Here is a 26,428-nt window from a genome sequence, read left to right on the forward strand (position 1 = left end):
CTGCTGTTCATTGTGCTTTCCTGCGCTGCATAAACACGGGGACATCTCTCAAACCAAGGAACAGGCAGCCTTTTTATGTTTAGTAACATATTAGACATTTGTGAATCGGGGGATTACAGCGTTTGAAAAAGCAAATCTTTAAAAAAAAAAAAAAAGAAAAAGTAAAAAGAAGGCTTCTATTTTTGGGACTGGCTCTGATCTTTTGCTGGTGCATTTTTTTTTCTTTGACAGTGTTAGAAGCAGAGGCAGGTCTGTTTTCACGCTTTGGCTTCTCCCAGCGTTGAAGGAGCTCGGGTGTGTGAGCTCTGAGGTGTCACGGCACGTACTTAAAGGAGCAATCAGTGATTAACGCCCCCATCGCTCCCGTACACCCGATCACAGGAACCCTTATCTCCAAACTACGGCACTACTGCGTACGATAGAGAGCTCCTCGGAACCCATGAAGTTCCCACTAAGTAACCCCCCCCCCCCACACACACACACGTATTTGACTTTGCATTATCTGTTCCTGTTTGGGTGCCATGTAGGTCAGTGCGGTTAATGCACAGGATGCAGGACAGTGTCTGTGGTACAGTGATGTGGTGATGCACACACCACAGCGACGAACCCTGGAATGCTGCCACCCAGCATGTGGGGCACCACGTTGCTGTGGTTACGGACCATGTTCTCCTATTCCAAGGCACGCACTTCGCAAGACATATACTGTACACCTCCATATAGGTTTAAACTGTGGATTGTCAGCTTGGTTTGCTAGAAACACATGGCTTATTTATACATGATCTTAAGAAGGAAGGCAAAAGGAACTGACATCATTAAACATCTAAATAGTACCTTATGGATTACAACCTTTGACACTGAAGTGTAAACACCCAATGACTACTGACTACTGACTAAACTGCTGATTTAGATCTTGGCCAGTACACTGGCTGAATGCTGCCATCTCCCTGTGTAGTTAGACTAAAAGGTATGGTTTGAGTCCAAACTCCAGTAATCCCCATCGTGAGAAACTGACGCACCCTCCTCTACAGGGAGCACGCAGATGGCCACGGATGTTAAGACTGCAACCCTGCCCAAAAACAGCTCCAACCAGAGTGGAAGGAAGTCATTTTTGAGCAGAAGTGAACACAGGAAGTCCAGTTGATAAAGCCACGCAAAGGAGAATTGTGCCTTGAGGTCCTGAAATTCTGTTGCTCTTTGCCTTTTAAGGCACTCAGATACTTCCAAGTACAGACAGATATGTGACCATTTTTATTTTAGCACACACACACACTCACACACGCACACACACACACACATTATATATATATATATATATATTCTTACTATACACCCCCACACTCACAAGCACAGTGATATATATATTTCACTGTGCTTGTGAGTGTGGGCGCATATAGTAAGAATAGCTTTTGCCAGCAATAGAGTTTTTGCTGATTTCCAGCTCTTTGTAAATGATTCTTGTTTTTAACTAGACAAAACATCTGCCTGAAATTCCTAGCACATGTACTTAACTGGCTAAGTGAGTGAAGTCACTGGAGGAAGTTGCTGTTTGATGCTGTTCTGAGGTCAGTGGTGTGAATGGGCGAGTGAAATCACTGGGGGACATTGCTGTTTGATACTGTTCTGAGGTCAGTGGAGTGACTGGGTGAGTGAAATCACTCGGGGAAGTTGCTGTTTGATGCTGTTCTGAGGTCAGTGGTATGACTTCTGACCAGGGAGCGGCTCTTGCTTGAGCACAAAGGGGATCGTCTATCCACAGTTGCATCTGCCTTTGCTAAAAGCCTGAAACTGAAGGATCTTTTTGTCTTTGTTTGAAACTCCAGTCTGCAAGACAGTGGTGAGACACGGGATATTGTTCTGCCTTAGCGTCCGCGTGGCACAGAAATCTCTTTGTTTGGACAGAGAAAGATTGTAATCATAGCTTCATTCATCCTCGTAGATTAACTAGATCCACCTGAGGACATTCACCAGGGGACGACGACTTTCCAACAGCTCCATAATCGCCATAGCAACAGCCATTTCTCCAGACTCCCATTATGTGATATAAATTAAAGAAAATGATGACCAATCGCTTCCATGCTTAGATAAAATGGGTGATCACTGGGATGGTAAAGTGCATTACAAGCATTCATTTTCATAATAATGGCATCAAGGCATTTGTGGTATTATGTGGCTTGTAATGAGTTGAAGCATTAGCCACTCACTGTTTCTCTGCCTTGTCCCGGTCATCGAGGAAGAAGAGGGCAGTGATGAGGAAGAACATGCCCCCCAGTACGATGACAAAGGGACATAGCATGAGGGCGTAGCCTAAGCTCAGGAACTGCCACAGGACTGATGTAGCGTAGCTCTCCTGCAGTGCGTCTGATATCTATAGGAATACACACACACACACAGACAAAAGCATGTTAGTTATAGTCTGTGAAGCCGATGCCCAAGTATGGCTTTCGAGGACTCAGCTATGTTACTAAGAGTTTAGGAATGACAATATCCTTGTGGAATGCTGCCTTAAGGTGACGGATTATGAGCTGATGATGTGAGAATGTCACAAGCATGTAGTCTATTCAATAACAAGGTTACTTAAACATGATTAAGGTATTGATCAGATCCTCAGGGGCCTACAGGAAGTTCCTGTTGGACTGCTCAGAACTGAGCAGGGCTGTGAGGGAAATACCACTCGTACAGCAAAATTTTTAGGCTGGAGGGGAATTTTGCTTGTGAAGGTTACGAATTAGGACACCGTTTCATTGTACATCTACTTGGCATATCTTCCAAGTTAGGAAAACTTAAATACCTTTGCCCAGAATGCTTGATAACATGTTGGGAGCTACAGAAAGATGGCCCTCAAGGGTGGAAGGGCACTGTGACTGACCTGTTCGACCAATCCGTTAGCAGCTATTCTGTTAGCATCAGCGCTAGTGTAAGACCTACAAGTAGCAGAAAGGCTGCGAGTAGCAGAAAGTACTGCTGAGTCTAAAAAATGTGCACTTGTGTGAAGTGCTGATAAGTGGAGCCCAGTGTGCACTTGGAAGTAAGCATATGTACGCTTCAGGTAGGCTGCCAAAATCACATTAGCTATTTCTAGTAACAAAATTGAGGCGTGAGCTGAGATTATGTATCGCGTGTCTAATCGCTTTACAGAATAATGTTTCATCTGTGGTAGATTATTTGCGATATATTAGTTCTGAGGTCATTACACTGCCACTGAATGCTGAAAGCTATGTTGCTTTAGCAGTTATTACAAATGAGCTTATACGGATGTTTTTCACCACTTAGAACTGAAATAAGGCATTTTCTGGTAATGTTTTTTAATTAATTATTCAACCCCCCCCCCCAGTTTATGTGCTCTATATAAAGTCTATTTGTCCATTTTCATAGCACAGATGCTCTAAGGCTGATCAGCCAACTGCACTTCTCGAACAGAACCGAGGAATACCAGCAAAGAATCCTCAGACTTAGCACCGGGGTCTTTGGCTAACACTGCAGAAAAGGCTTTTTTGCTGGTCCATCTTACAGTGTTACAACACTGTTGTCGGGAGCTGAGCATACTAACGCGGGCTCTGTCAGGAGATGTACAGTCCAGGCCCGTTTTCCTCGGTTTGGCTCGTTCTTTCTCACTTTCTTTCTTTTCGCTCCGTTCCAGAGCTTGAGGGCAGCTTGTGTGCTCCGTGTGCCACCGCCCCCCACCATCCGCACATCATCCCAGCTGGCGTGTGGGGTGAATCGGTCCAGGCCCGGCTGACGCGCGGTGCCCAGTGGGCCCAATACGTGTGAGGCTTTCCTGCACTTAGCCGGCATTGGCCGGGGGCCGCTCATCTGAAGGGAAAGGAGAGCATTTTCCGGAAGCATCCGGGACTAGCACGTGCCGGCTCACCTGCCGAGCGACAACGGAAAGCGGCCTTGGCTCAGTCTTTGCTCCGACGCGGGACACATTGCTCAGTATTCGGAAGAGCGTAAGTCTCCGGAGCAGTGAGATTCGGCAGATGGCGTAAGCCACTGGTGCGTGCTCAGTATGCTCCTAACACTTGGGTAAATTTGTCATGATTAGCGTATCGTATTACATAATTGAGTGCTCAGTGTTATAAGCCCAGTCTCTGGGGAGCTAAAGGGGCATAGACAACATGTGTCTTTGTTGTGGCCTTATCTAGCCGCTGTCTTCTCGAGTGGCCTGTGGCCTGCTATGGTTGTCCTGTTGTGTCACCACCAGGAAATGGGAGTGCGCACCGGGCCTCTGTCTTCGTTAGCTAATCCCTCAAGCGAGCTGACTCCATTAGCAGGTGGGCGCCCTTTCTAAATCTCTTTCGGCACGTTTTCGAAGCCGTTCTTGTAGTGCGAGAAGACAAATGAAACTGCTCTGCGTGTTATCGGTTAATACAGCCCTGCAGAGCATATTGCAAAAGTGCAGTAGTACATAACCCAGGACCCGGTTAATCATAAACACTGCAGTTCATCTGTGGTTCACACGTTTGAGTAATTCTGAGAGACTGTTCCATGTACCCATCTTATTATGCTCAAGTCAGACTCCCTATTTTCATTTGTGTGTGTGTGTGTGTGTGTGTGTGCGTGCGCGCACGCGTGCGAGCTGTATACATATTTGTGTGCGCTCCAGGGGTCAAGATCCTGTATGCGGCGTCGTTATCGCGCGGAAGGGGTTTCGACAGAGCAAGGAGTGAGTGAAACAATGGAGTCAGGGCCACAGTCGGCTAGCAGGCATGCTATGTGCACGGCAGGGGTCATGACCCTGTACAGAGCATGTCCAGGAGTTTCTGTTTAACTTGGAGTGGCTTTCAACATTCCAGCTCAGAATGTCAGGAACAGCGAACGGGAGTCGGCAGGGGGCGGTGTGTGGGGGGCGGTACAGGGGTGCAGGGAGCTTTTTTCGTGTACGGCAGGAAGTGGCAGTTTACCACATCTACTGTTTCTAATATAATAAGGATAAGATTTGTTTATCTGGCCCGTTATAGGTGACAATGTTGGGCCTGAAGCGTCTTTTTCCTCCCGATAGCCGAGGAAAAGTACAAGAACATTGGGCGTGGGGAGCCTGGAATGATGACCCATTGTCTGATACGTGGTCAAAAGCAGGAAATTGTCATCTTTTGGGGGGTGAGGTGGGGAGGTCTGGACTCCTACTGAGATGCAGCTTGGCCAAGGGTGATGTTGTGAGGCACAGACTGGACTGACCAGAGGAAATGAACACATGGACAGGAAACTTTCCCTTCTCATCCTTATTATCCCCCAACCTGTCTGCAGCCTTTGCGTGTGAATAATGGACTTTGTGTACTGTTCTAAATAATCATTCACTGATCATCTGTGGTCATACAGAGCTAGCAGTGGACGTCTACGACGTTAGCATGGTGTCTGCTATCAAAAGCGCCACTAAACATCACTCATCTGCTCTTGTGGAATGCCACAGTGCAGCGAGAGCCCAGTGAGTCACACTATATCATGGAACAGACAAAGCCTGCATCTCCAACGGCATTCTGGTTCTGAAGGTCACGGGTCTGTTCACCTGGAGAATGCGGCCGTTAACTGAAGCTGCTACAGCCCTCGACTCACCAGTCTGTGGCCCGCTGTGGCCCTGTGACCCAAGGGCTGCTGGCTACCACTTTGTTTCACTGAATTGAATCGTTTACATCAGATCCATCACTCTCATATGCTTGTCTTTCATGTTACTGTGGGGAAGGGGTTGTGTGTGAGAGAGAGGGAGGGATTCTTACCAGGTGGTGTGTAAATGGGCGTGTCTGTGTGTGTGTGTGTGTGTGAAAGAGAGACAAAGAGTCTTACCAGGCCTATTAGGTACGGACTCCCAGCATCTCCTAGTAAATGGGAAGTAAAGCTCTGAAAGGCAACTGCAGTGGCTCTTCTTGTTGGTATGACAACGTACTGTAGTGTGTGTGTGAGAGAGAGAGAGAGAGAGAGAGAGGTTTAAAGACCAGGGTGAAGGAGGTTACGATTTATGGTCATGAACCAAATAAATCCAACATACACTGTCACTCTGAGCTGAACAGGCTGGCAGTATGGAGCCTCTAAAACAGTCCCCTCTATACCTTCCTCCCACACACACACACACACACACACACACACACTCAACTGTGCCTTTCTGTTGGGCAGGACGAGAGGTCGGCTGGCCCTGGTGTTTTGCAGGAAGTTCTACTTCTTTAAGGTCAGTCAACTTCACCCTCTCTCTCTATCCCTCCCTCCCTTACTCACACACCTCCATCAATCTCCTCTCATCACCCAGACACAAAAACATGGTCTCTCCTTTTTTTTCGCAAGTGGTGTTCTCATTAGGCTCCATCAGGGGGCCGTGGTTTCACCACAGGCCCCACCTGTCCTGGTCAGCTGGGCCCCCTGCTCCTAAAAGAAGACCACCGGCCACCTTTCAGCCCCTCACAGTCTCCCCGTTGGAAGCTTTGTCGCACAAGCTTCCGGAACGTACCATTAAAATGTCCGCCGTTATGGCCCAGTTCAAGAAGAGCAGCGTCTCTCCTATGAAGATACAGATCTAAGGGAGGAGGAGGGAGATTATATGTAAGGTTAATGAGCCTTCACTTCCAGTCACACCGTTGATTCCTTCAGCGGAGAATATTCTGATATTGTAGGTTAGTGACAGAATTAGCTTCTCCCCATCCACCAAACCATAAAAAAAAACCCCCACAAAACTGTTTTGGAACATGAAAACATGCTATTACACTGAGGCTGCATTCACTTGGAATGTAATACTCCTTTTCTTTTACTGTCCACACTGTCAAACTGAGGCAGGCAGTCAGCAAGCTCGATGGAGGAACCCCTGAGCTTAACATGAGCTCAGACATTTCGACAGACTCTCCTTCAGCCTCAGAAGGAAGGGGTGCGGTGTCTCCCCAGCGTCTCGTCAACGTCTCATCAGCGTTCAGCCCGGGCTGCCTCCTGGGGCCTTTAAGCTGCTTTAACGAAGAATTAAAGCGCGACTATACAGGAACGGCGCGGCGTGGCAGCGTCTGTGTGTGTGTGTGTGTGTGTGTGTGTCTCTGAGGAGCAGACACGGCTGGCGGCAGAGACGGGACTGGAAGAGAGGGTGGGTGAGGTGCTGGGAGGGAGCAGAACATTCCAGAATGGGACCACGGCGCGACGCTTCTGTCTCCTACAGATTTGTGCCTGTACGGAGTCTGTTTTAGGGAAATGCTGAGTTGGAATGAACAGACTGAGAAGGGGAAGGGTATATTTGTGTGTGTGTGTGTGTGTGTGTGTGTGTGTGTGTGTGTGTGTGTGTGCGCGTGTGTGCGTGTGTGTGTTTGCATACGTGTGTCTGTGTTAGGAGAAGTTTAGACACCATGACTGACAGACAGACTGGGACTATAATCCCTGCTGGACTGCAGTGAAGGGATGAAGTCTGATCAGACAGTCTGACAGTCTGCATGCAAGATGGCATCTGTTTCTGCTGGACCTCTCTCTCTCTGTCTGTCTGTCTCTCTCGCTCTCTGTCTGTCTCGTGCTTACCCTATATGCTATGATAGGCGTATCTGTCTCTGTCACATTCCTACACTCAACATCTGTCACCATCACATTTCTTCCACTCAAAGGTTTGGATTCCTTGTTTAATGTTACTCCTCCACAGTAGGGGCACAATTACAGCCAAATCCTCAGATGGAACATTCTAGAACCTGCAACCAGCATCTTAAATGAAGACGTAGCTAGAGCCTCATGGCTACCGTGCCTTGCTACGTTACACACTTTACATTGTTACGTTATGGTTTCAGATGTGCAGAGACTCACGTTTCACGGAGGAAAATGGAACCACAGTGTTATCCGAGTCAGGCATTTTGTAGCAGCTGACAAGTCCAACAGCAATCTGACCCCCTGCTCTCACAGGAGACGCAAGTAACCTTAGCACCTCATCGCCTCAGGTACCACGTGCTCTCTCTGTTGCCGTGCATTTTAGAAGTCACATGATCTCTCTCTATGAACGTGATGGACAGCATGGCTGCATCAATATTAAAAAATGTCCCATTTTCAAGGCGCAGTATGCGTTTAAAGTCTTTTGCGGGGAAGACTGTCTGATCCAGACGTCTGGCGGACGTATACTACGGGGCACTTTAAAGCGAGCAGGTTCACTCAGGCCTGAGCAGCAAGAGCCACTAAAAGCATTTTTAATATCCAGCCTTTTAATCACACTTTTTTCTCGCATGGGAACGCCAGGCTCTCTCTCCACCGGAGTTTTGCATTTCTCTGAGTGTCGACAGTCCCGTTCCGACGGCATTGTCTCGCTCGGCCGGCGCGGGAGAGGCCGTGTGGCAGAATGTTTCCTCCTTTGTCGGAGGTCAGAGGTGTCAAGAAAGAAAGACAGACAGAAACACAAAGTCCGTTGTTCTTCCGGGCGGCCTTAGAACTGCAGCCGTTTCCTGGCTTCACGCCGCGCGTTAGTTGAGTGAGGAGACTCATGTCTGAATTCCACGGGGTCTAGCTGCACTGTGCCTCGCCGCGCTGTGCCTCGACTTTCCCAACCCAGCAGCCCTCAGTGACCCTCAGCACATTTTACACACAAAGTTCAACTTTTTTAGAAATATATGGAATTATACGATTCTATGATTATAGAGTTATACTCTTCCCGTAGCAGGCTTATCGCACGGAGTCCCAGTCAGACGACTGGGTTTCAACATCACTGCGTCAATGCATCTGACGTTTAGACTGACTGTGGTCCTGGTGCCCAGTGAGTCCACTGAGGTAGATGCCCCAGTTTCAGTTATGCCCAGCCCCCTTCTGTACGGCACTCACATATGCCCCGACGATGCTCATCTTGGCCACAACGAAGATGAGGCAGACGAAGATGGCCGAGCCCAACATGCTGACTGCGCACACCAGCGGGTCGGCCCGCTCCGTCTTCTGGCGGCAGAAGCGTGTGGTCGCCGCGCCGATCACCACGCCCAGCAAGCCCGTCACGCACGTGATGGCGCCGAAGATCAGGCTGAGTGGGGGAAGAAAATAAGGCAGCATGAGGGTGGCTCTGATCCGTGCTTTCGCTGTGGCATCCACGACAGAAGGCAAATGAATGACAATGCAGCAATAAGAGAGGACACTTTGCTCGCTCTCTTTCTCTGTGTGTGTGTGCGTGTGTGCGTGTGTGTGAGTGTGTGTGTGTGTGTGTGTGTGTGTGTGTATGTATGTGTGTGTGTGTGTGAGTGTGTGTGTGTGTGTGTGTGTGTATATGTGTGTGTGTATGTGTGTGTGTGTATGTGTGTATGTGTGTGTGTGTGTGTGTGTGTGTGTGTGTATGTGCCGTTACCTGTCCTTGCTGCTACAGGGTTGCTCGGTGCAGCTATGCGCAGTCTTCTGGACCACCTGAGCTCTGAACAGGTACTGGGGGATCCAGATGCCGAAGGCACCCGTGGCGAAGGAGACGGCGGACGATGCCAGCGACGAGAACACGTAGCTGCGGCTGATGCGCGCGACAAACAGAAGGAGCACAAAATGAGCACAGAACAAGCCATTTGTTTCTCTTTCTCTCCCTCTCTCTGTCCCCCTTCTCATATTTCAGAACTTTTTAGTCAGTCTTTGGGGCCCGGCAGACGGTCCACGTTATCTCTCTAAGCCAACACCCAGCACACCTTTCCAAGGAATTCAGTTCGTAATTGCTTGGTTGTGTCATCTGTGCGGGTTGCTGGGCTGCAGCTAAACTGTGGACCGTCTCGTGGGCACTGGATCGGGAAACTCCGCTCTAACTACTCTCTTGAGGCCTCTCTTCCCCTCGTGTATTATTTTAATCCTCAGTCTCACTGCCCCTAACGTACCCCTTCCTCACCCACCCAGCCCCACCCCCCGCCCACCCCCCATTCCCCTGCTCTCACGCCCGCTCCGTGTCTTACTTCTTGCCGAGGGCCTTCATGTCACACACCCAGGAGGTGCGGGTCCTGAGGCGGCCGCCGGGCTGGTCAGCGCTGCCTCGCTTCGGCTCAGGCACGAACAAGAAGATGAGCGCGCCCGCCGTCATGCCCAGAACAGGCGACACCTACAGGGCGGAGACATGGGTCAAGGGCATTACTGGCTGACGGGACCCCTCACCGAGGTCTGAGCCGGCTGTGTGTGGCGTCTGGTGTCAGGGCTGAGTGGACTTGGGTGTGTTTTAACTGGGCTGTGTAGATGGGTTTTGATTGTGAGTTGGTAACTGTAGGTGCTGCTCACTTATGTGAAGGAGTCGGTCAGGTTGAGGAGACTCTGTAATTCCATCTCTCTCTCTCTGTCTGTGTGTGCGTGTGTCTAAAAGCAGCTGCAGTCCACCACACCATTATCTCCTTTATCATCTTTTACAATGATTGCAGCAGTGTGTATGTGTGAGTGCGTGCACGTGTGTGTCTGTGTGTGCATGCGCGTGTGTGCGTGTCAGTACTTTTTTCAAGGTCCATCTCGTGAAAGCAAAACCAATTTCTTCTGTCAAATGGAATCCTCCTGCAGATCTTTCATGCCACTGTAATACTCTGCTCCCATGCACGTGTGTGTGTGTGTGTGTGCGTGTGTGCGTGTGCGGGCACATGTACATGGTTACTCTCCCTCCCAGTTTGCTGCTTTATAAACTGGCGGAGGGCCTCATCTGCACTCTGCACCAGTTGCCTACACACACCAGCACGACAAGGCTTTGCGTGAGCGCTCTCTTGTCTCATTCTTGTCTCACTAGTGTCTCTCTCTCATCTCCCTCTGCCCTTAACTCATCGCCTAGGAGGCCCCGCCAACAGTGTCTCACCCTTCACCACCGTTTGCCAACCTGCAGGTCAGCGCAAGGTGCTGGCTACACCAGGGTCAGGGCTTCATTTCCCCAGGGATCACACCTGCTGTCACACTGATCCATGGGTAAGTGGCTCCGGATAAGAGTGACAGCTCTCGCTAGGGGAGGAAGGCCGGAGAGCGTCTGCGAGAGGAGCTCAACAAACGGAAAGCCTGGCCGAGTATTTTCCCCCGCGAGGAAGGATATGGCTGGTACAAGCCCCTCCTCCTCTGGTTGTTTGGAACGCTGTCGAGGATTAACAATGCTGGCACACTTCACCAAAAATGGGGCGGCCTTGGAACGCCGCCACGGAGGTGCCGCGGTACGCTGGCTTCAGCCCAACCCTCGCCGAGACGCGCGCCACACTGCCACTGTGGCCTGCGAGAGCTCCCGTCCAGTTACAGTCGCCATGCCCCCACCTGGTGCTCACCTTTAGCGCTCGCCTGTTCGGGTTAAAGGAGGGGGCGGGGCTAACAAGGTGGGGAAGAATCTTTAGCGCTTCCGTGCAAGGCCTCCCATCTTCAGGAGTGTCTCTAACGCCAGCTGTTAGTGTTACGCAGGGGGTATTCAGCGCATGGGTTTCGGTAAGGTGGCCGTGATGTACCGAGACAGTCGAGGTTTTTGTGCGTGTGTCCTGCACAGTCACCCCTTGCTCCATCAAACGGGGTGGTCTACCATTGGGTGGGCGGACGCGGTGGGTCCCTAGCAGAGTGTCAGGAGTGGAGATCGGACATGTCCATCACGGTGGCGACGGTTCACCTGGCTGTTGGCGTGGTTTGTAGAAGCTACAAAGAGTGTGAGTGTGCTGGGTTTTTGGGTGTTTTTTACCCAGCACGAAGGTATTTGGGATTCACCTGTGTGCTCTGGGTTTGACGGGTGTCTTGGGATCGGATGTGGAGAGGAGAATTTTGTGTGTGTGTGTGTGTGTGTGTGTGTGTGTGTGTGTGTGTGTGTGTGCGTGTGTGTGTGTCTTGAGTGTGCATTCCTTTTCCAGTACTCTGGTATATTGAAATCACTCACACACACACACACACACACACACACAGACACACACACACACAGGGTTGGACCTTACCCTCAGGGCCCAGTGCCAGTCTCCTGCTGCATCCTTAGCACTGGATCCCAGGATATAGCCGAGGCCGCTACAGCAGGGAGAGGAACACACACTTATGTAAACACAACACAAAACACAAACATCACCTTTCAAATACTAAACATCTTACACTATCTGTCTCTTTCTCTCTCTGTTATTCCCTTTTCTGCTTTCCATTCCTTTGGAGTCCTCGCTGGCATCTGCCTCTCCCCACTCCTCCCTCCTTTGTCCTCGGAAGATCAGTTATGTCAGGTGAAACGTTCATGCTCTGAGAGGACAGGCTGTTCTCAGATCAGATGCTAGGCATACTAATGCCACCAGTGGCAGCCCCGGTGGCTGTCACTTCAGGGCTCGTTTGAAAGGCAGGGGGAGAGACAGAGGAAGAGAAAGAGAGAAATCTCTCTTCAGTGGCTTCCTCCTTCTGTCATGCTCGGCCATGAAAATGATGAATACCAATTGGGTGAACTCCCATTATCTGGCAGAACAGCATTCAGTACATTCCTGAAGGAAGCATCCACCCTAACCCTTGTACATTTCCCCAGATTTCCTATCGTAATATACAGTGAATAGCCTACATTTCTGCAAGACCAGCCCCCAACCCCCCCCCCCCCCCCCCCCCAAGCCTTGACATTTTTGTTGGTTTTATTGAATCCAATATCTCCATTTGTAGAGTTCTGGCCTACAAATTCTCCTGGCAGAGTTTTTTTTTTCCCTTCTTCTGAGTGTGAGACGCTCAAGGTGGAACCTTGAGCTTCAGTATCTAAGGAATCTATGAATCACAACTATTATGGTCCAAACCCGCTCCACTTAGTGTCCTGTTTACATTGCGATAATGTTCAAAATTACTCTGTTATGACCCAGCCACTGAGGAAATGTGCACACACACCCAGCGATTATGGTGACTCCTCTTCATTTGCAAGCCAGCCTGAGTGATTATTTGGTATCACTGAATCCTTTTAGGAGTGAATTTCCTTTGCCAAGAATGTCTGTTGTTCAGCCACGGTGAGCATTTGTCCGTCGGCCCCTGTGTGCCCGGCTGCTGCGTGGATATATGGCATTTGTGTGGCATTTGTGTTTCACGTTTCACTTCCTAGCTCTATTCCGATCCGCCCCTAGCTGCTCAGTCTCCATGTCACTGTAAGGACAGCTTCCATTCTCACTTCCTGACTCTGAACTATCCTCTGATGCCCATAATCCTCAGCGTTGGACGCACCTTACCGCGTGAAAAGACCCTCATGAACTGAAAGCAAATGCTGAAGGACATGTGAGCACATTATTTTACACCTCAACCAAGCGCACTGCTTACTGAAAGAGCCATTTTGGGTCATTTTTGCTACTGTTCAAATATGTGTTGCAGTAAATGCTTCTGTGTGCATGGAAGATAACGGATAAAGTGGCGCAGCTTTAATAACAAAGCAGTGCGGTATTAGTGGGGAAGGACGACTCGGCTCCGCCCACCGCATTCATCTTCCATCGGGAAAGGCTTGGAGCGCAGTGGGCGAGATTATCCGACTGCCGTTCTCCAACTTTCCCCGCGTCGCGGAATCCCTACGGACATCAGCTAGCGTTGTCGCGCTCCAAGGACAAAACGGATAGATAGGGGACCGCGCGCACGAGAGAGGAGGCGGCACACGTGAAGGGCCGCGTGCAGTAGGCCTACTGAGGCGATCAACCCAAGGTTACTCGCGCATTAATAAATAAATAAATAAATTAATTAATTGCCGTCTAAAACAAAGCCGTACAAAATTACAATCTGCAAGCAAGCAGATCTTTTGCACAACATGTCCCTTTGGTGTGACCTCTCACTGAAGGAGACTAAACTCAAACATGATAAGACACTGGCCTGCGTAGGTTAGGCGAGGATTACAGAGAGATCGCAACCGTATTGTTTTGCTCAGTCGGTGCGGTCTGAAAGGTTTCCATCTCTCACACACTTCCTGTGTTCTCAGGCACAGACCAACATCTGAGCTCCACGCAGGTAATATTCATTGTTTACAGTGCGCTGCCTGATTATGGGAAACGGAGGGCTCCGTCATACCTCACAGTGTCTGTGTGAGTATGGCCGTGCGTGTTAGTGAGTTTGCACCAGCCCTTATTGACCTGAAAGTTTCCAGTCGCTAATTTTGACAATATGCACACACCCCCACAACATTCAGATGCAAACCCCCCACTCCACATACTGATGTGAAATATAGACTTCCCTGTTCCTGTTCTGTTTAACTTATTAACTTAGAAACATGTGATGTGTCTGCCAACTGAGAGATGAGTGACTAAGGTCAGGGCAAAAGAGAAAGCACTTGTGATTATCTGGAAAAGCAATGCAGCCACAGGGAGAAGACGGTTTAAACGGTAACTCAGTTGAACCACACAAACCCAGTTAAAAGCATCAGTCGTGCACTATCAATAAAAAGTGCTGTCATCGTTGACCTTGCGAACTCTGCACTCCCCTCTCTCTCCTGAAAGATTTATTGGCGATGGAAAGGTTTTCCCTTTCAGAAGGGGAATCCATTTCCTGTTCAGACCCACACTCAAGTCTGAGCTCACTTCCTGGAAACGGTCATAACAACCCGTCCACTGATAAACAAGCAGCGCACCAAACAGGAAGCCTGGCGGCGGGGTAGAGAGTTCAGAGTCCCACTCGTCGGCTTCTTGTGGCTACTGCCGACGAGGGCTTTGCTGGGCCTGAAGCTCTCGTGGGCCCCTCTGGCTCACCGCAAAAACCCAACATGGCAGCCATTTCTTCACAACGGCCCTTCATTAGACTGTAATCGGTCTCTCGTCGAAGCCATTAACAAATAAGAAGTAAAAACACCCGGGCCGTGAGCTGGAGTGGAAATGTTGCCTGTGCTTTCACCTAGTATGTCATTTCACACCATGAACATGCGAAAATAATGCAGGTCAAGAGAGACCAGGATTGGAGAATTTCCATAAGATGTGCAAACAACATACTTGTTATCGCTAATGCACTGTTAGACTTGCCTCAGCTGCTATGACTACAGGGATTTGATGTGGTTGCCTGTTGCGATGTTATTGTCTAGGTTTATGAGGGTTTATTGTCTGAGGTGTAGTGTTTTATGTGTACCCCTTGGACTGATCCGTGCTGACTAACACTCTTTAGTGTTGACTAGCGTGTGTTTAGCATAGACGAAGGTCGAAAAAAGAAATGTAAAAAAATCCAAAAACAAAGCGTTGCTAAGAATACCGCAATGTGGCTGCTTAGTCATTTTATCATGTGTCTTATCTCACCCTGTCTCTGCTATGGGCTTCTGTCGCGGCGGGAAATCAAAAGCATGCTGCCCCTGACTCAGGAAACAGATCAGCCGCAAAGCACCGCGGGGAGAATTTTCCGCATGGCCAATAGCGACGCACCAGTGCCATCCACCCCCCTGGCGGCTACTCTGCCATCCGACGTGTTTGCTCTTCTGTCTCCTTCTCGCTTGCCCTTTCCCAGCTCATCAGACAAAGTAAAGACGCCACTTTTTCAGACGGCCCAGGTGGAGAACTCTAAGGCTCCCGACTGCCATCACCCGTCTGCCGCGCGCGAGGACGGGAATGCCGTAGTGGCTGTAGGGAAAAAAAGGAGGGTTTGACCTTTACCCAGCAGCAAAATGGCCTGTTTTGTTTTGGGGGGTTTTTTAGGTCGAAAAACAAATCGAAGGTGATGAGGGCTGTGCAGAATCATGAAAATTCAACGTTTGCATTCCCTCTCAAGATGGTTTGATAATGTCCCTTTTTTGTGGTTGAAATGACCTTCCCAAAAGTCAGAAGAAGAATGTAGTCCATCTTTGGCATTAGCGGTAACATTCAGTTTTCATTACCACTGATCTCAGATCAGAAGGAGGAGAACAAGGCCATGTGGGAGAGTGAACCCTCGAGTCCCCTCGACCATGCCTGACTGCCACCTTAAGCTTCCGTTTGAACCATCTGTAGTCTGATTCCCAGACGGTGCCTGATCTCAGACCAGCTAAGAGGCGGCACCGCGAGCCGGGCCCACGGGCAGAACAGAAACGGCAGATGGAGCTTACCTTCCCAGCGGGATGGCCAGGTAGAACACGGAGAGCATTATGGTCCTGCTGTTGTTGGTGAACAGGTCCCCGATGATCGTTGGAGAGATGGAAGAGTAGCTGGACTCTCCGATGCCCACAAGTCCTCTGGACAGCACGAACAACCAGTAGTACTGCAGGAGGAGACAGAGCGCGGGATCAGAGAGAAAGAAACAGACTTAGCAGGAGCGCGGACGTTTCTCACCATGGGATCAGAGAGGGAGCAGGAGTGCGTACATTTCTCACCACCGTGAACTATGAACCCTGCTCCAAATATGCTCACCATAAAAGTTCATTTCAACTACAGGACTCTCTTTTTTTCTCAGCGTACTATCAATGGCGTTTGTTTGCTGTGCAGTTTCCTTCACGTTCAATATCTGAAACCTTCTCGTATCTTTTTCTAACAGACCAGTAACTGATGATTGCTCTCTTTTCCTCTTTCAGAAATAGATCAACGCTCCCTCCCTTACCCAGAAGCCCTGGCTGCTGATTCAGCAGTCCTCCCCTGCATAAATCCGTTCCCTTCAACTGAAGGTAACTGCACTGCTGGGTACGGATTTCCCAAGAACACTGTGCAGGGATTAACGGGCGTAGAATCAAAGGAAGGCGAACCGTGACACTCCAGCCTCGCCGTTCACGGGACGGCATTTTCATAGTGAACGTGGACCGCAACAATAATTGTGGAATTAGACTCAGAAAGCAGGCGTTTTCTGAATCCATTGTAGCACTGTGCACTCTGACCCAGGACTGCTGGGGGGATGGTTAGCATGAAGGGGAATGAAAGGTTGGGGTATGCACATAACCTTTCATGTGGAGACATGTTAAAGTGGGTGTGCACAGGCCACAGGAATACGGGTGTGCATATGTATATATACACACGCATGCTCGACGGGTAAGAAGCCAGTTATGAGTTGCTCCTATATTTCCGCTGCCGGTCCAGGGCCATGTTGACCCCTCTCGCGCTGGGGCCAACATCATTGCCTTTCTTTATCTGCAGGTGATTTTGGAACTGCGTGGTTACACATGTTCTCTCCCTGGTCTGCAGACCTGCTCGGCCCACCTCCCCCACGAGGCGATCGCACACTTGCCTCTTCGCTGCTGCGCGTTTCTGGGGCTGACTAGCGCGAGCGCGCTCGCACAGCGCGATAATGAATGAATGTTGCAAATAGAGGAATTCTCCTGAGGAGTGGGCCATAATGAGATTAGTGTGTGATGGGGAGGGCAGAGTGAGTGGGAGAGAGAGGGGTGGGGAGAGAGAGAGAGAGAGAGAGAGAGAGAGAGAGAGAGAGAGAGAGAGAGAGAGAGAGAGAGAGAGAGAGAAAGTCTGCAGGGTTGTTAGTGTGATGTCTCACTGAACGGCTCATGTAGCTACCTGGGAAGCCAGCTGCAGATGCGTATAGTTGCCAGCGATGTGTGTGTGTGTGTGTGTGTGTGTGTGTGTGTGCATATGATTATATAACAGAGAGACTAGGAGAAAAACAACTTACCTTTAAAAGATGGCTGGAGAATTAAAGAAGACATTTCTCTGCAATCACCACTACAATGACTATGTATGACCATCATAAACAAGTGTTTTCTACTGTGTTTACTACTTCTGGACCACACACAGAATCATATAACTTATGATATATCAGAGAACTGTAGTATTATACATAATACAGTTTCTGTTGGGCTCTGAACTTGTTAAACAGCCTCCATAGGAGCACTATGGCACCTTGAGTCATTCAACAGCAATTCAGTAATGGCATAACAGCTTGGTAAGGGGACCAGATGCAGTAATTGTGTGTGCGCGTGTGTGCATGTGCGTATGTGTGCACGTGCATGCGTGCATACGTGTGAGTGAGTGTGTGTGTGTGCAGGCGTGCGTATGTGTGTGAATGTGTGTGTGTGTGCGCACTACAATTCTATCCCTCCTCCTAAATAGGACATGAAGTATTGTGCCTGGTGATGTCAAACTCACATCCCATTCCCATCTAATTCTCATCCTATTCCCAGACAGCCCTTTGTTCTCTCCCTCTGTTCCTGCCTGGCGTACTGGTTCACGTGACAGTGGACCGGCGCTTGTCGAGTGTTGCGTATTTTCCCAGGAGGCAACGGGAATGCCTCTGGAGTATGTAGCAGGAATGGCCCTAGGATCAAGGGGTCACTATGACCTTGCATCTGCCCTTTGTCACGTCTACCATCGACTGAATGGACACACACACATGCACATGCATGCATGTGGGTACACATGCTGAGTAACATATACCAGCATACCGCTTTGTTGGCTCAGTCTTTCCATACCAAAGACTATGTTCTCACATCCTTAATCTAAAACTTCTTCATTTATTTTTAACTTGGCTTCTCTTATGAGTCAAGATCATTTTGACTGGCGTTAGAACGGAACAAACTGGCCTCTTCTGCCATATTAAAGCGATGGGGCAGTGGAGGCCAAGTGGCCTTCTGTCTCCGCCATCAAAATAGCATACATAAACATGAGTTACAAAACATATTCCACTTGAATATGCGCATATTCAATCTGCAGCCCAACACCAGCCTCAGTTTTCTGTCAAAACCTGAGAAGCAATATAATGATCAGCAAACAAGAAACCAAAAAATATATATTCTGCGTATGTAGGCAATAAGACATATCTTAATTGCTTTCTAATTTCTGAAACCCCGCCCCCACCCTCAAATAGCCCATTTTGTCTAACTCATTTCTTAAGCATCACTTTTCATTTTCACCAGAGGAATCTCTCTCAGCAGATTGGTATATGATGATCTACTGAATTGGCCCATCTATGCACTAACAAACAATCTTGTCCAAAAGTATCCAGCTCCCTGGAGAGCTGACAGAGGTTGGGTGGATGAGTTCATTAGCCACAGGGCAGAAGGTCAGGAGGAAGTAATGATGACACGCGTTACAGAACGTCTTTTTTTTATAGTTAATATTATTTCTGTTTTGGTGACTTTTATTATATAAAAAGCATTTCCTTCAAGCACTTCCCTGCGTGTTGTATAATCCTCTCAGCTCGTCCTGACACATCACAACATTGTGCTAATGCAGTGTAAAGGCTTGTTTTCGCACAGACATTAAATCGCCCAATATCATGTTCCTTAATGTGGTTATGTAAGAATGCGTGGCTGAGGGTGCTGACTGGCAGATAAAGGACTATCTGCAGTCCCCATTGCTCATGTGTGCATATAAATAAGCTAAGTGTGTGTGGGTGGGTGTGTTCTCAAAGGCATATCTCCTCTGTGTGTGTGTGTGTGTGTGTGTGAGTGTGTGTGTAGGTGTGTGTGTGTGTGTGTGTAGGTGTGTGTGTTCATTCAGTGTCGTTTTATGGGTCCAGGGGATTTATTGCACTTCTACTCTTATGGCACAGTGCCCTGACACCACCAGAGGAAAGAGTGCATGAACACACACACACACACACACACACACACACACACACACACACACACACACACACACACACAGCCCATGAAATGTCATAAAGACCTGTTCTTCCTCCAGGCAACACCAAACATTCCTCAACTGTCAATTTGTTGTCGTCTCTGGTCTGATCTATGGTAAGACGTGCAGTAGTGGATAGCCCCTCACCTCCCTTTACATGACATCCGCATGCTGTACACCCTGATCATTTTATCATATGAGGAGTGTGCAAGCCCCTCCCCCAGGAAGAACACATACGACATACATCTGATCTCTAGGAAGTGATGTGATAACTACCCAGATGGCCTGTCTGATCACATTAAGCTGCTAGCGGACATGTGGATTTAACATTGGGGGGGCTAATAGATGAATGGTGGGTAGTACACCACCATCTTTACAGTTTCATCCTTGCAGTCCGAATAGTAGATACGTACGGTATGCATTTGGTCGATTTACACCCAGTCCGGAGGATGTCGGAAAAAGTTCCGGAGCTGTTTTAAAACCCGCCCTGATAGCTGCTGACCCATACGTTAACCTTAAGCGCTGTTTTAAATAAGCACATTTATCACTTTGGTCTCGTGACGTGTGAGGTGGCACAACAGATGCGAGAAGGCCTGAAATGAATCGCTGATTCATCGCTGTCCCATCTGAGAGCCCAAACCAAACCCGTCTGAGGTTCTGGGCTCCCGCTGCCCTCGTGCGTCGCATTCAGGCAAGGAAGAGGAGGTGGAGCTCTTACCTCTTTGGTGATGAAGGAGCTCAGCAACGTCACGGCAGACCAGAAGAAGATGCCACAGCTCAGGATGACCTTCCTGTTGAAGCGGTCGCCTAGGTAACCAAAGATGGGGGCAGCCACCATGAAACTGCAGATGAACACTGGGGAAGATTAAAAAAAAAGAGAGAGTGAGCATTTTTGCATTTTAATTCACACTGGTCTGTTTACATACAATATGGGAGATATTCAGAACTGGCACCATAATACACGAAGGAAAGACACGGGCATGCGGATGACTACGAGCTGCTTAAATAATAGTTGAAAAGTCAGCAGCTGTATCCAATTCCTCCTCCAAGACTCCCTGATTCAGCCTCCCAACCCACTCTCCACCCACGAGCCCCTGGCACTTTGTTCTCCGTGTCCAAGCAACAGCCATTCCGACATATTAACACGCACTGAAGGATGTTTGAAGGTCTGGAAAGGAACGGTTCGGACAGCCTCGCATGTGCATGAGTGCATGTGTAAAGGTTTCATTTTGCAGGAGCATGCCTCACGTTTGCCGCTCAGTGATGTGATGCAGTGATACTGTAGGTCTTCTTCTCCAAATTCCACTGTCATAGGTCATTAAAGTTTAGGGAAGCTATATCGCTGGCTTTTCATTTTCGCTGTTGCCTGTTGCCGTATCCGGGAGTTCCGGCTCTAAAATAAAACCAAAATTCACCAAAGACAGCAGCCAACGTTTATGCAGCTAGAGTCCCCAGTTCAGCAGATACTGACTTAATGGAAATAAGGTGATGTTAAATTTAAAAGAGGATGCTGAACTGACGATGCTCTGACCTGGACTATGGGAAGAGCAGATTCTTCCTTATTTGTAATTGCTGGTGTTTTGGGCGTGGGGTTTAAAGCTTGGTTTAGCGCTCTTGCTGCGAGGTGGGTGTTGTGTAATTCTGAGATCTGTGTGCAGTATCAGTAATGACCGACCACGACCGACCATGACCTAAGCGGAATCTGCCTCAGTAATCTCACACGCACACGCGATTTGCGTAAACGTGCAGTGGCTTGGGGCGCTGTCGCTCTCAGTATATAGCATTCTGTGTTGAGATTCCTCGCACTGCTGAATATAATACTGAAGCCAGTCAGCAAAAGGCTGTTATCTAAAATGGCAGTCGCAATCACTGCGGGCCAGCCCCCTCTCGTCCTCCTCCATTGTCGTCAATTCAGAAAATTGGCCACACGACTCCAAAACTAACGTTGCTGAATTATTATACTGCTCTCTGCCAGCTATTGATGTCCCCGTTTGGACCGTCAATGACTACCCTTTTTTGAAGAAGAAAAAGAAGGCTTGTCTGCCTCCGCAATCTCAAGTAACGTACGTCCTGGAAGCAGACTAAACGGTACCATCTCGAGCCGGCTGGGACGTCCGCACTGGCCGCACGATCGAGATCAGCTCGACTAGATGTCTGCTTCGTCCCGCAGAAGGAACCTAACGGCCAATTGGTGTCTGTGTGGATTGTCTGGTACATGTTTAGTTACCAAGAAACTAGTTCACAGGAAAACGGTTGTTGTTCCTGTAAATGTCAATCACACAGCTGGCTCAACAAAGTCACGGGTCAGGGGACTTGTGGCAGCTGGTAAGGGTCTTTAGGGGGGCAGTCTCTGCCTGGGGTCGTTTTTAAGCTCCGACATCTGTTCTCATACCATTCAATGCAACAGTATCATACCATCATACCATCTTTCTGTTTAGCAATATGGGGTGTTACATAAATCATGAGCTTTATGTTAAATCCCAAACACAAACAATAAAGCATCATGGTGTTGGAATGTCTGTTACTAACAGGTGGAATGCAACGAGTGTTTCAGGCACCCTTTAATTAAGGTGCACTGAGTATCTACCACACCCTGTCATTCTTAAGTCAGCAGCATTAACAATAAGACAATACGTACACAGGCTGCTGCTCTGTGTATCTCGTTGAGCTCGCGGTCCTGTGAAAGTCCTGTGAGAAGTGTTCAGGGTAACTGACCTGTGACTGAGTCACCAGTGCAAGGGCAGTGCCTCATACGCTCGCCCGAAACTCAGCGCCACACTAGGGACCTGGTTTAAGTGCAGCATTACCATCACGAGCTACAAATCTCCCCTGCTTGAAATGTGCTGCTTCACAGCTACTTGGCCGTGTGTGTGTGTGTTTGTATCCAGGTGATCTACTGAACTTTGGACAGAGCTTAAAAGGATTGCTGTTTTTGGTGTGTGGAAGGAAGTGCTCTCTGTTTCTCTCTCTCTCTCTCTCTCTCTCTCTCTCTCTCTCTCTCTCTCTCTCTCTCTCTCTCACCCTCTCTCACCTACACACACACACACACACACACACACACACACACCCCAAGAACTGTGCCAGCTGCTTCTAACAAAATGAGCAGAATGAGCAGAATCATAGTGTGTGTGTGTGTGTGTGTGTGTGTGTTTGAATGAAACAGAGGTACTGACAGACAGCCACAAAGAGAGGCATTAAGCAGAGTTGGCAGCCCGACTCAGCCATGTTACACATGTGAGAGGACAGAGCTAAGTTCACCTGCAGTGTCTCTGATAATGACTTTGTGTCCCTGCGCGCATTCGCCAGAGCTCTCAGCATGACACTTGCGCCCCAGAGAGAGAGAGAGAGAGAGAGAGAGAGAGAGAGAGAGAGAGAGAGAGAGACTGAGACTGACTGACTGAGTGAGTGAGTGAGTGACTGAGTGAGTGAGTGAGTGAGTGAGTGTGTTTTTTTTTGGGGGGGGTCACAAATGTACATAAGACATGGCATTGTGTGTTGTGTGTCATAGAAAAATGTGCATAAAATCGCCCCTCTTCACCTTCTCACCCTGGGTAAGTATGCATAACCTTCAGCGGGGTCCGCTGGCTGCAGGATTGTCGGGCGATCAGGATGTGCAGATTGCCTGTGCCTCGGGGGAGAGGCCGGGCTCACCTGCATTCCCAGGTGAAAGCATAACCAAGAACTGGGCAGCGTTCCACAGTTAAGCTTCTTAACTCCACGGAAGATTGTTCCGCCCGCTCTTCTAAATGTCACAAACATTATATCACCCTGGAAATATGTATTGTGTGAAATATAAACACAATAATGTGCCTTTCAGTTTTGCTGCCTCTAGTTAAAAAAAAAAAACCCCAAAAAAACCTCCCAGCTCAACTCAAAGCGGCGCCGTCATTTCGCGAAAAGATCTTATTTATCTCTACAGGATCTTATTTATTTACTATGATTTCAGAAATGTTTTGGGCAGTACTACAGCAAAGGTGCGAGTGACCGCGGTCCCAGAACAGCTCGCACACCTGGACATGCGGGGAAAAGCAGCAGACGCCCCGAGCAACCACGCCTCTTCTCGCTGACGGCACGTCACCTGAACGCGGCGGTCATAAACTGTGGATGCTTGAACTTTGCATCCTGTAGACTTATTAGACAAAGTCTTTTTATGTGTCATTTGTAGACATTGTACATCGAATTGCTTGCAGTGAGGCGCAGAGTAGATTTCCAGCAGGGACTATTAAAGGAAAAAATACTAACGCTAGAAAATGTAAAGAGGTATATGTGCCGTATGTAGTAGTGCAGGTTACAGTGCAAGATGCATGTTTAAAAATCTGTCAGAACATAAAATACACACATGTGCATAGTGGATGCGGAGGTTTAAGGGGAATTTTAGGACAACTAGTGAACGCCTCTCTCTCTCCACAGGGGTTGGAGGAACTGTTTCAAATTCTTTGTGCCATCTACTGAGAAACAAAAAGCATTTTGTTTCAGTATAGCAGAATGTGCCACCTTCAAGCCGTCGGGCGACATTTTTGACATGCTTGTAATGTGTCTTGTGGGAAATGTGAAGATGTTCTCATGTCAATAACTGGTCTTAGTTGACAGTTTTAAATTGTTTTTGTTTTCAAAAATAAACAAATAACTGACAGTGAAGCACAGCGAAACGGGAAGAGCAGGGAGTTTATTGCTGCCGTCTGCCTCTTCTGCTTCTCGGGGTGAAAGTTAATACGTTCAGATCAGTTTCCCCTACTAGAGTATTCTTGAAGAGAGGCTACTTGGTACTATATAGCACTATAACCTACTAACTATAGACTATAGGTAAAGGTTAAAGTAAAGGTGTTGCGTGCGTGTGTAAATGCGTGTGCATGTGTGTGTCTAGGTGATCTACTGAACATTAGACAATATGTATACATGTACGTGCGCGTGTGTGTGTGTGTGTGTGTGTGTGTGTGTGTGTGTGTGGCCGTCACACTTCTGACCCTCTCTCTGTAAACAAGCCATTGTCTGTCTGTAGGTTTATTTATATAAGATAGCTGCAGAGGACTTCTGCTGTGTTCAGAGGATGTTATGCCAGCTCGGTCATTAACACACACACACACACACACACACACACACACACACACACACAAGTGCATATGCTGAAACCCTCAGGTTTGGGGGTCCTGGGGGAGACAGTTCCCGGCACTCGTCTGCCACCATGTTTTCTTCATGGCCTTCTGTGTGCTCCCCTTCAAGTTGCCTCTGTGTTGTCTACTGTGAGCACTCAGAACACACAGCAGGCTTTGGGACAATGTCCTGCAATAAACTCTATGCTTGGCCCATTTCATGACAGAAAAAGAAGAACACAGTTATTGCCTCTTTCGGACCACTATATGGGTTTCCTGGAGTTTCCTAGTTCCAATCCAGCTTTCAGTTTGCATTATTCCAATAAATGATTCTTTTCTATTACAGGACCTTGACTTTGTTAATATTTCAAATTTGAATTAAAGAGGGATAATTCAGTCAGGCCGTTTTGAATAGAATTTGTGGTTATTGTTTAGTGACAGACAGTGAAGCCATTGTAATTACTTGAGTGTTATCTGAAATAGATCATAATGGTGCACATCAAAGCGACGTCAAACGGACATCCCATGACAAACTTAATCACTGTCAACGTTTCAGTTGACCGATACGCAGTCGACTCAGTCCAGTTCTGTAAGCCACATGGTGTATCTTAATTACAAACATGTAACTAGCCTTTAAAAGCCCCTTCTACCTACTGAATTATGCTTGTATTTATTTCAGTGACTGAGCACCTGTGGGAGTATGCCTTTAGTGTGTGTGTGTGTGTGTGTGTGTGTGTGTGTGTGTGTGTGTGTGTGTGTGTGTGTAGCATCTGACATCCCGCAATATCAACGCTGCATAGTGCCGCATGCCTACCCATCAGTTGGGGTCGGTGCAAAAAACAGAAGGGAGAATGTAAGTTCATATTTCATGTTCCCTTTGATGTGCGATGGTTGGATCTGACACCTCTATTATCACTGCCTCTGTCATCACTGACACGCTCATCAACGCCCCTCTCCTCACGGCTTCCCTCATCACTGCTGATAGTGTAAACTGACTGTCATGTAGAATTGATCAGTATTATATAGAATATCCGGTGTCTTTCCAAGTCTGTTCGATTTGACGGTTTGATTTGAAAACATCACAAACCTCGTCAGTTTCAGAGATTCTCCTGATGGCCTTGCTGAAATTTGCAACATTGTCTGACAGTCCGTAACTCATGCAGGACGTATGTGTAGTGGCGGCTGTGGACAGATTACTACCCACACCATCCACCCAGTGCCAGAAGGCACAGGGAGTGGTACCTCTGTGTGTGTGTGTGTGTGTGTGTGTGTGTGTGTGTGTGTGTGTGTGTGCGTGTGTGTGTGCGCACGTGTGTCTGTAATGCTATTGCACGAAGCTCAAGACTCTGCTCCTTTGCCGGCTCATTTACAGTCAAAACTACGCACGTCATGTTCCGATACACAGCCTTCACCAGCACTCGACAACAGCCTATTTATCTAGTGATAACTATCCAAAGCCCCTATTCTTCCCCCTTCCCCTGAATCATACAGCTCTTCCTGTTTAGCTCCGTGTGCCTGTGCAATGTGTTTTTTTCCGGTATGCATCTCCCGTACGAGCCAGTGTAGCCTCTGTGACTCTGAGCTGCGCGTGCGGACGCCGATGCTTTGTTTCCACAGAGAGAGCTTCAGCGCAGGTGCGCGCTGAACTGAGATCAGTTCACCCACACACACACGCACGCATGCACACTAACACACTAACATGCACGCATGCTTCATTCTGCTGCTCTTACAAAGTGATTCAGATCTGTCTTTTTATCCGTCATGAATAAAACAGCGCTGATGCTGGAGCTGAGGGGGCAGCGATGACGGGGGATGACGGAGATGACGGGGATGATGGGGAGGACGGGGAGGATGGGGATGACGGAGATGATGGGAAGGATGGAGATGACGGAGATGACGGAGAAGATGGGGAGGATGGAGATGACGGAGATGACGGAGATGATGGGGAGGATGGAGATGACGGAGATGATGGGGAGGATGGAGATGACGGAGATGATGGGGAGGATGGAGATGATGGGGAGGATGGAGATGACGGAG

The 26,428-nt window shown here is 48.5% G+C and overlaps 1 protein-coding gene across 1 annotated transcript in view; it reads right to left on the reverse strand.

Moving 5' to 3' along the window:
- The window catches only part of spns2 (SPNS lysolipid transporter 2, sphingosine-1-phosphate), a 63,635-nt gene that overhangs the window by 6,855 nt on the left and 30,352 nt on the right, over positions 1–26,428 (reverse strand). Inside the window, exons 3-11 of the mRNA XM_026998551.3 lie at positions 20,020–20,156; positions 15,848–15,999; positions 11,805–11,871; positions 9,837–9,979; positions 9,257–9,409; positions 8,749–8,938; positions 6,434–6,499; positions 5,779–5,877; positions 2,202–2,365 (exon numbers count right to left, since the gene is read on the reverse strand). Of these exons, the coding sequence (XP_026854352.2) occupies positions 2,202–2,365; positions 5,779–5,877; positions 6,434–6,499; positions 8,749–8,938; positions 9,257–9,409; positions 9,837–9,979; positions 11,805–11,871; positions 15,848–15,999; positions 20,020–20,156 (1,171 nt within the window). The remainder of the gene's footprint in view (positions 1–2,201; positions 2,366–5,778; positions 5,878–6,433; positions 6,500–8,748; positions 8,939–9,256; positions 9,410–9,836; positions 9,980–11,804; positions 11,872–15,847; positions 16,000–20,019; positions 20,157–26,428) is intronic.

Source organism: Electrophorus electricus, chromosome 8, assembly GCF_041902795.1.
Source record: "Electrophorus electricus isolate QZ-2024a chromosome 8, ASM4190279v1, whole genome shotgun sequence".
In the NCBI taxonomy this organism is placed as follows: Eukaryota; Metazoa; Chordata; class Actinopteri; order Gymnotiformes; family Gymnotidae; genus Electrophorus; species Electrophorus electricus.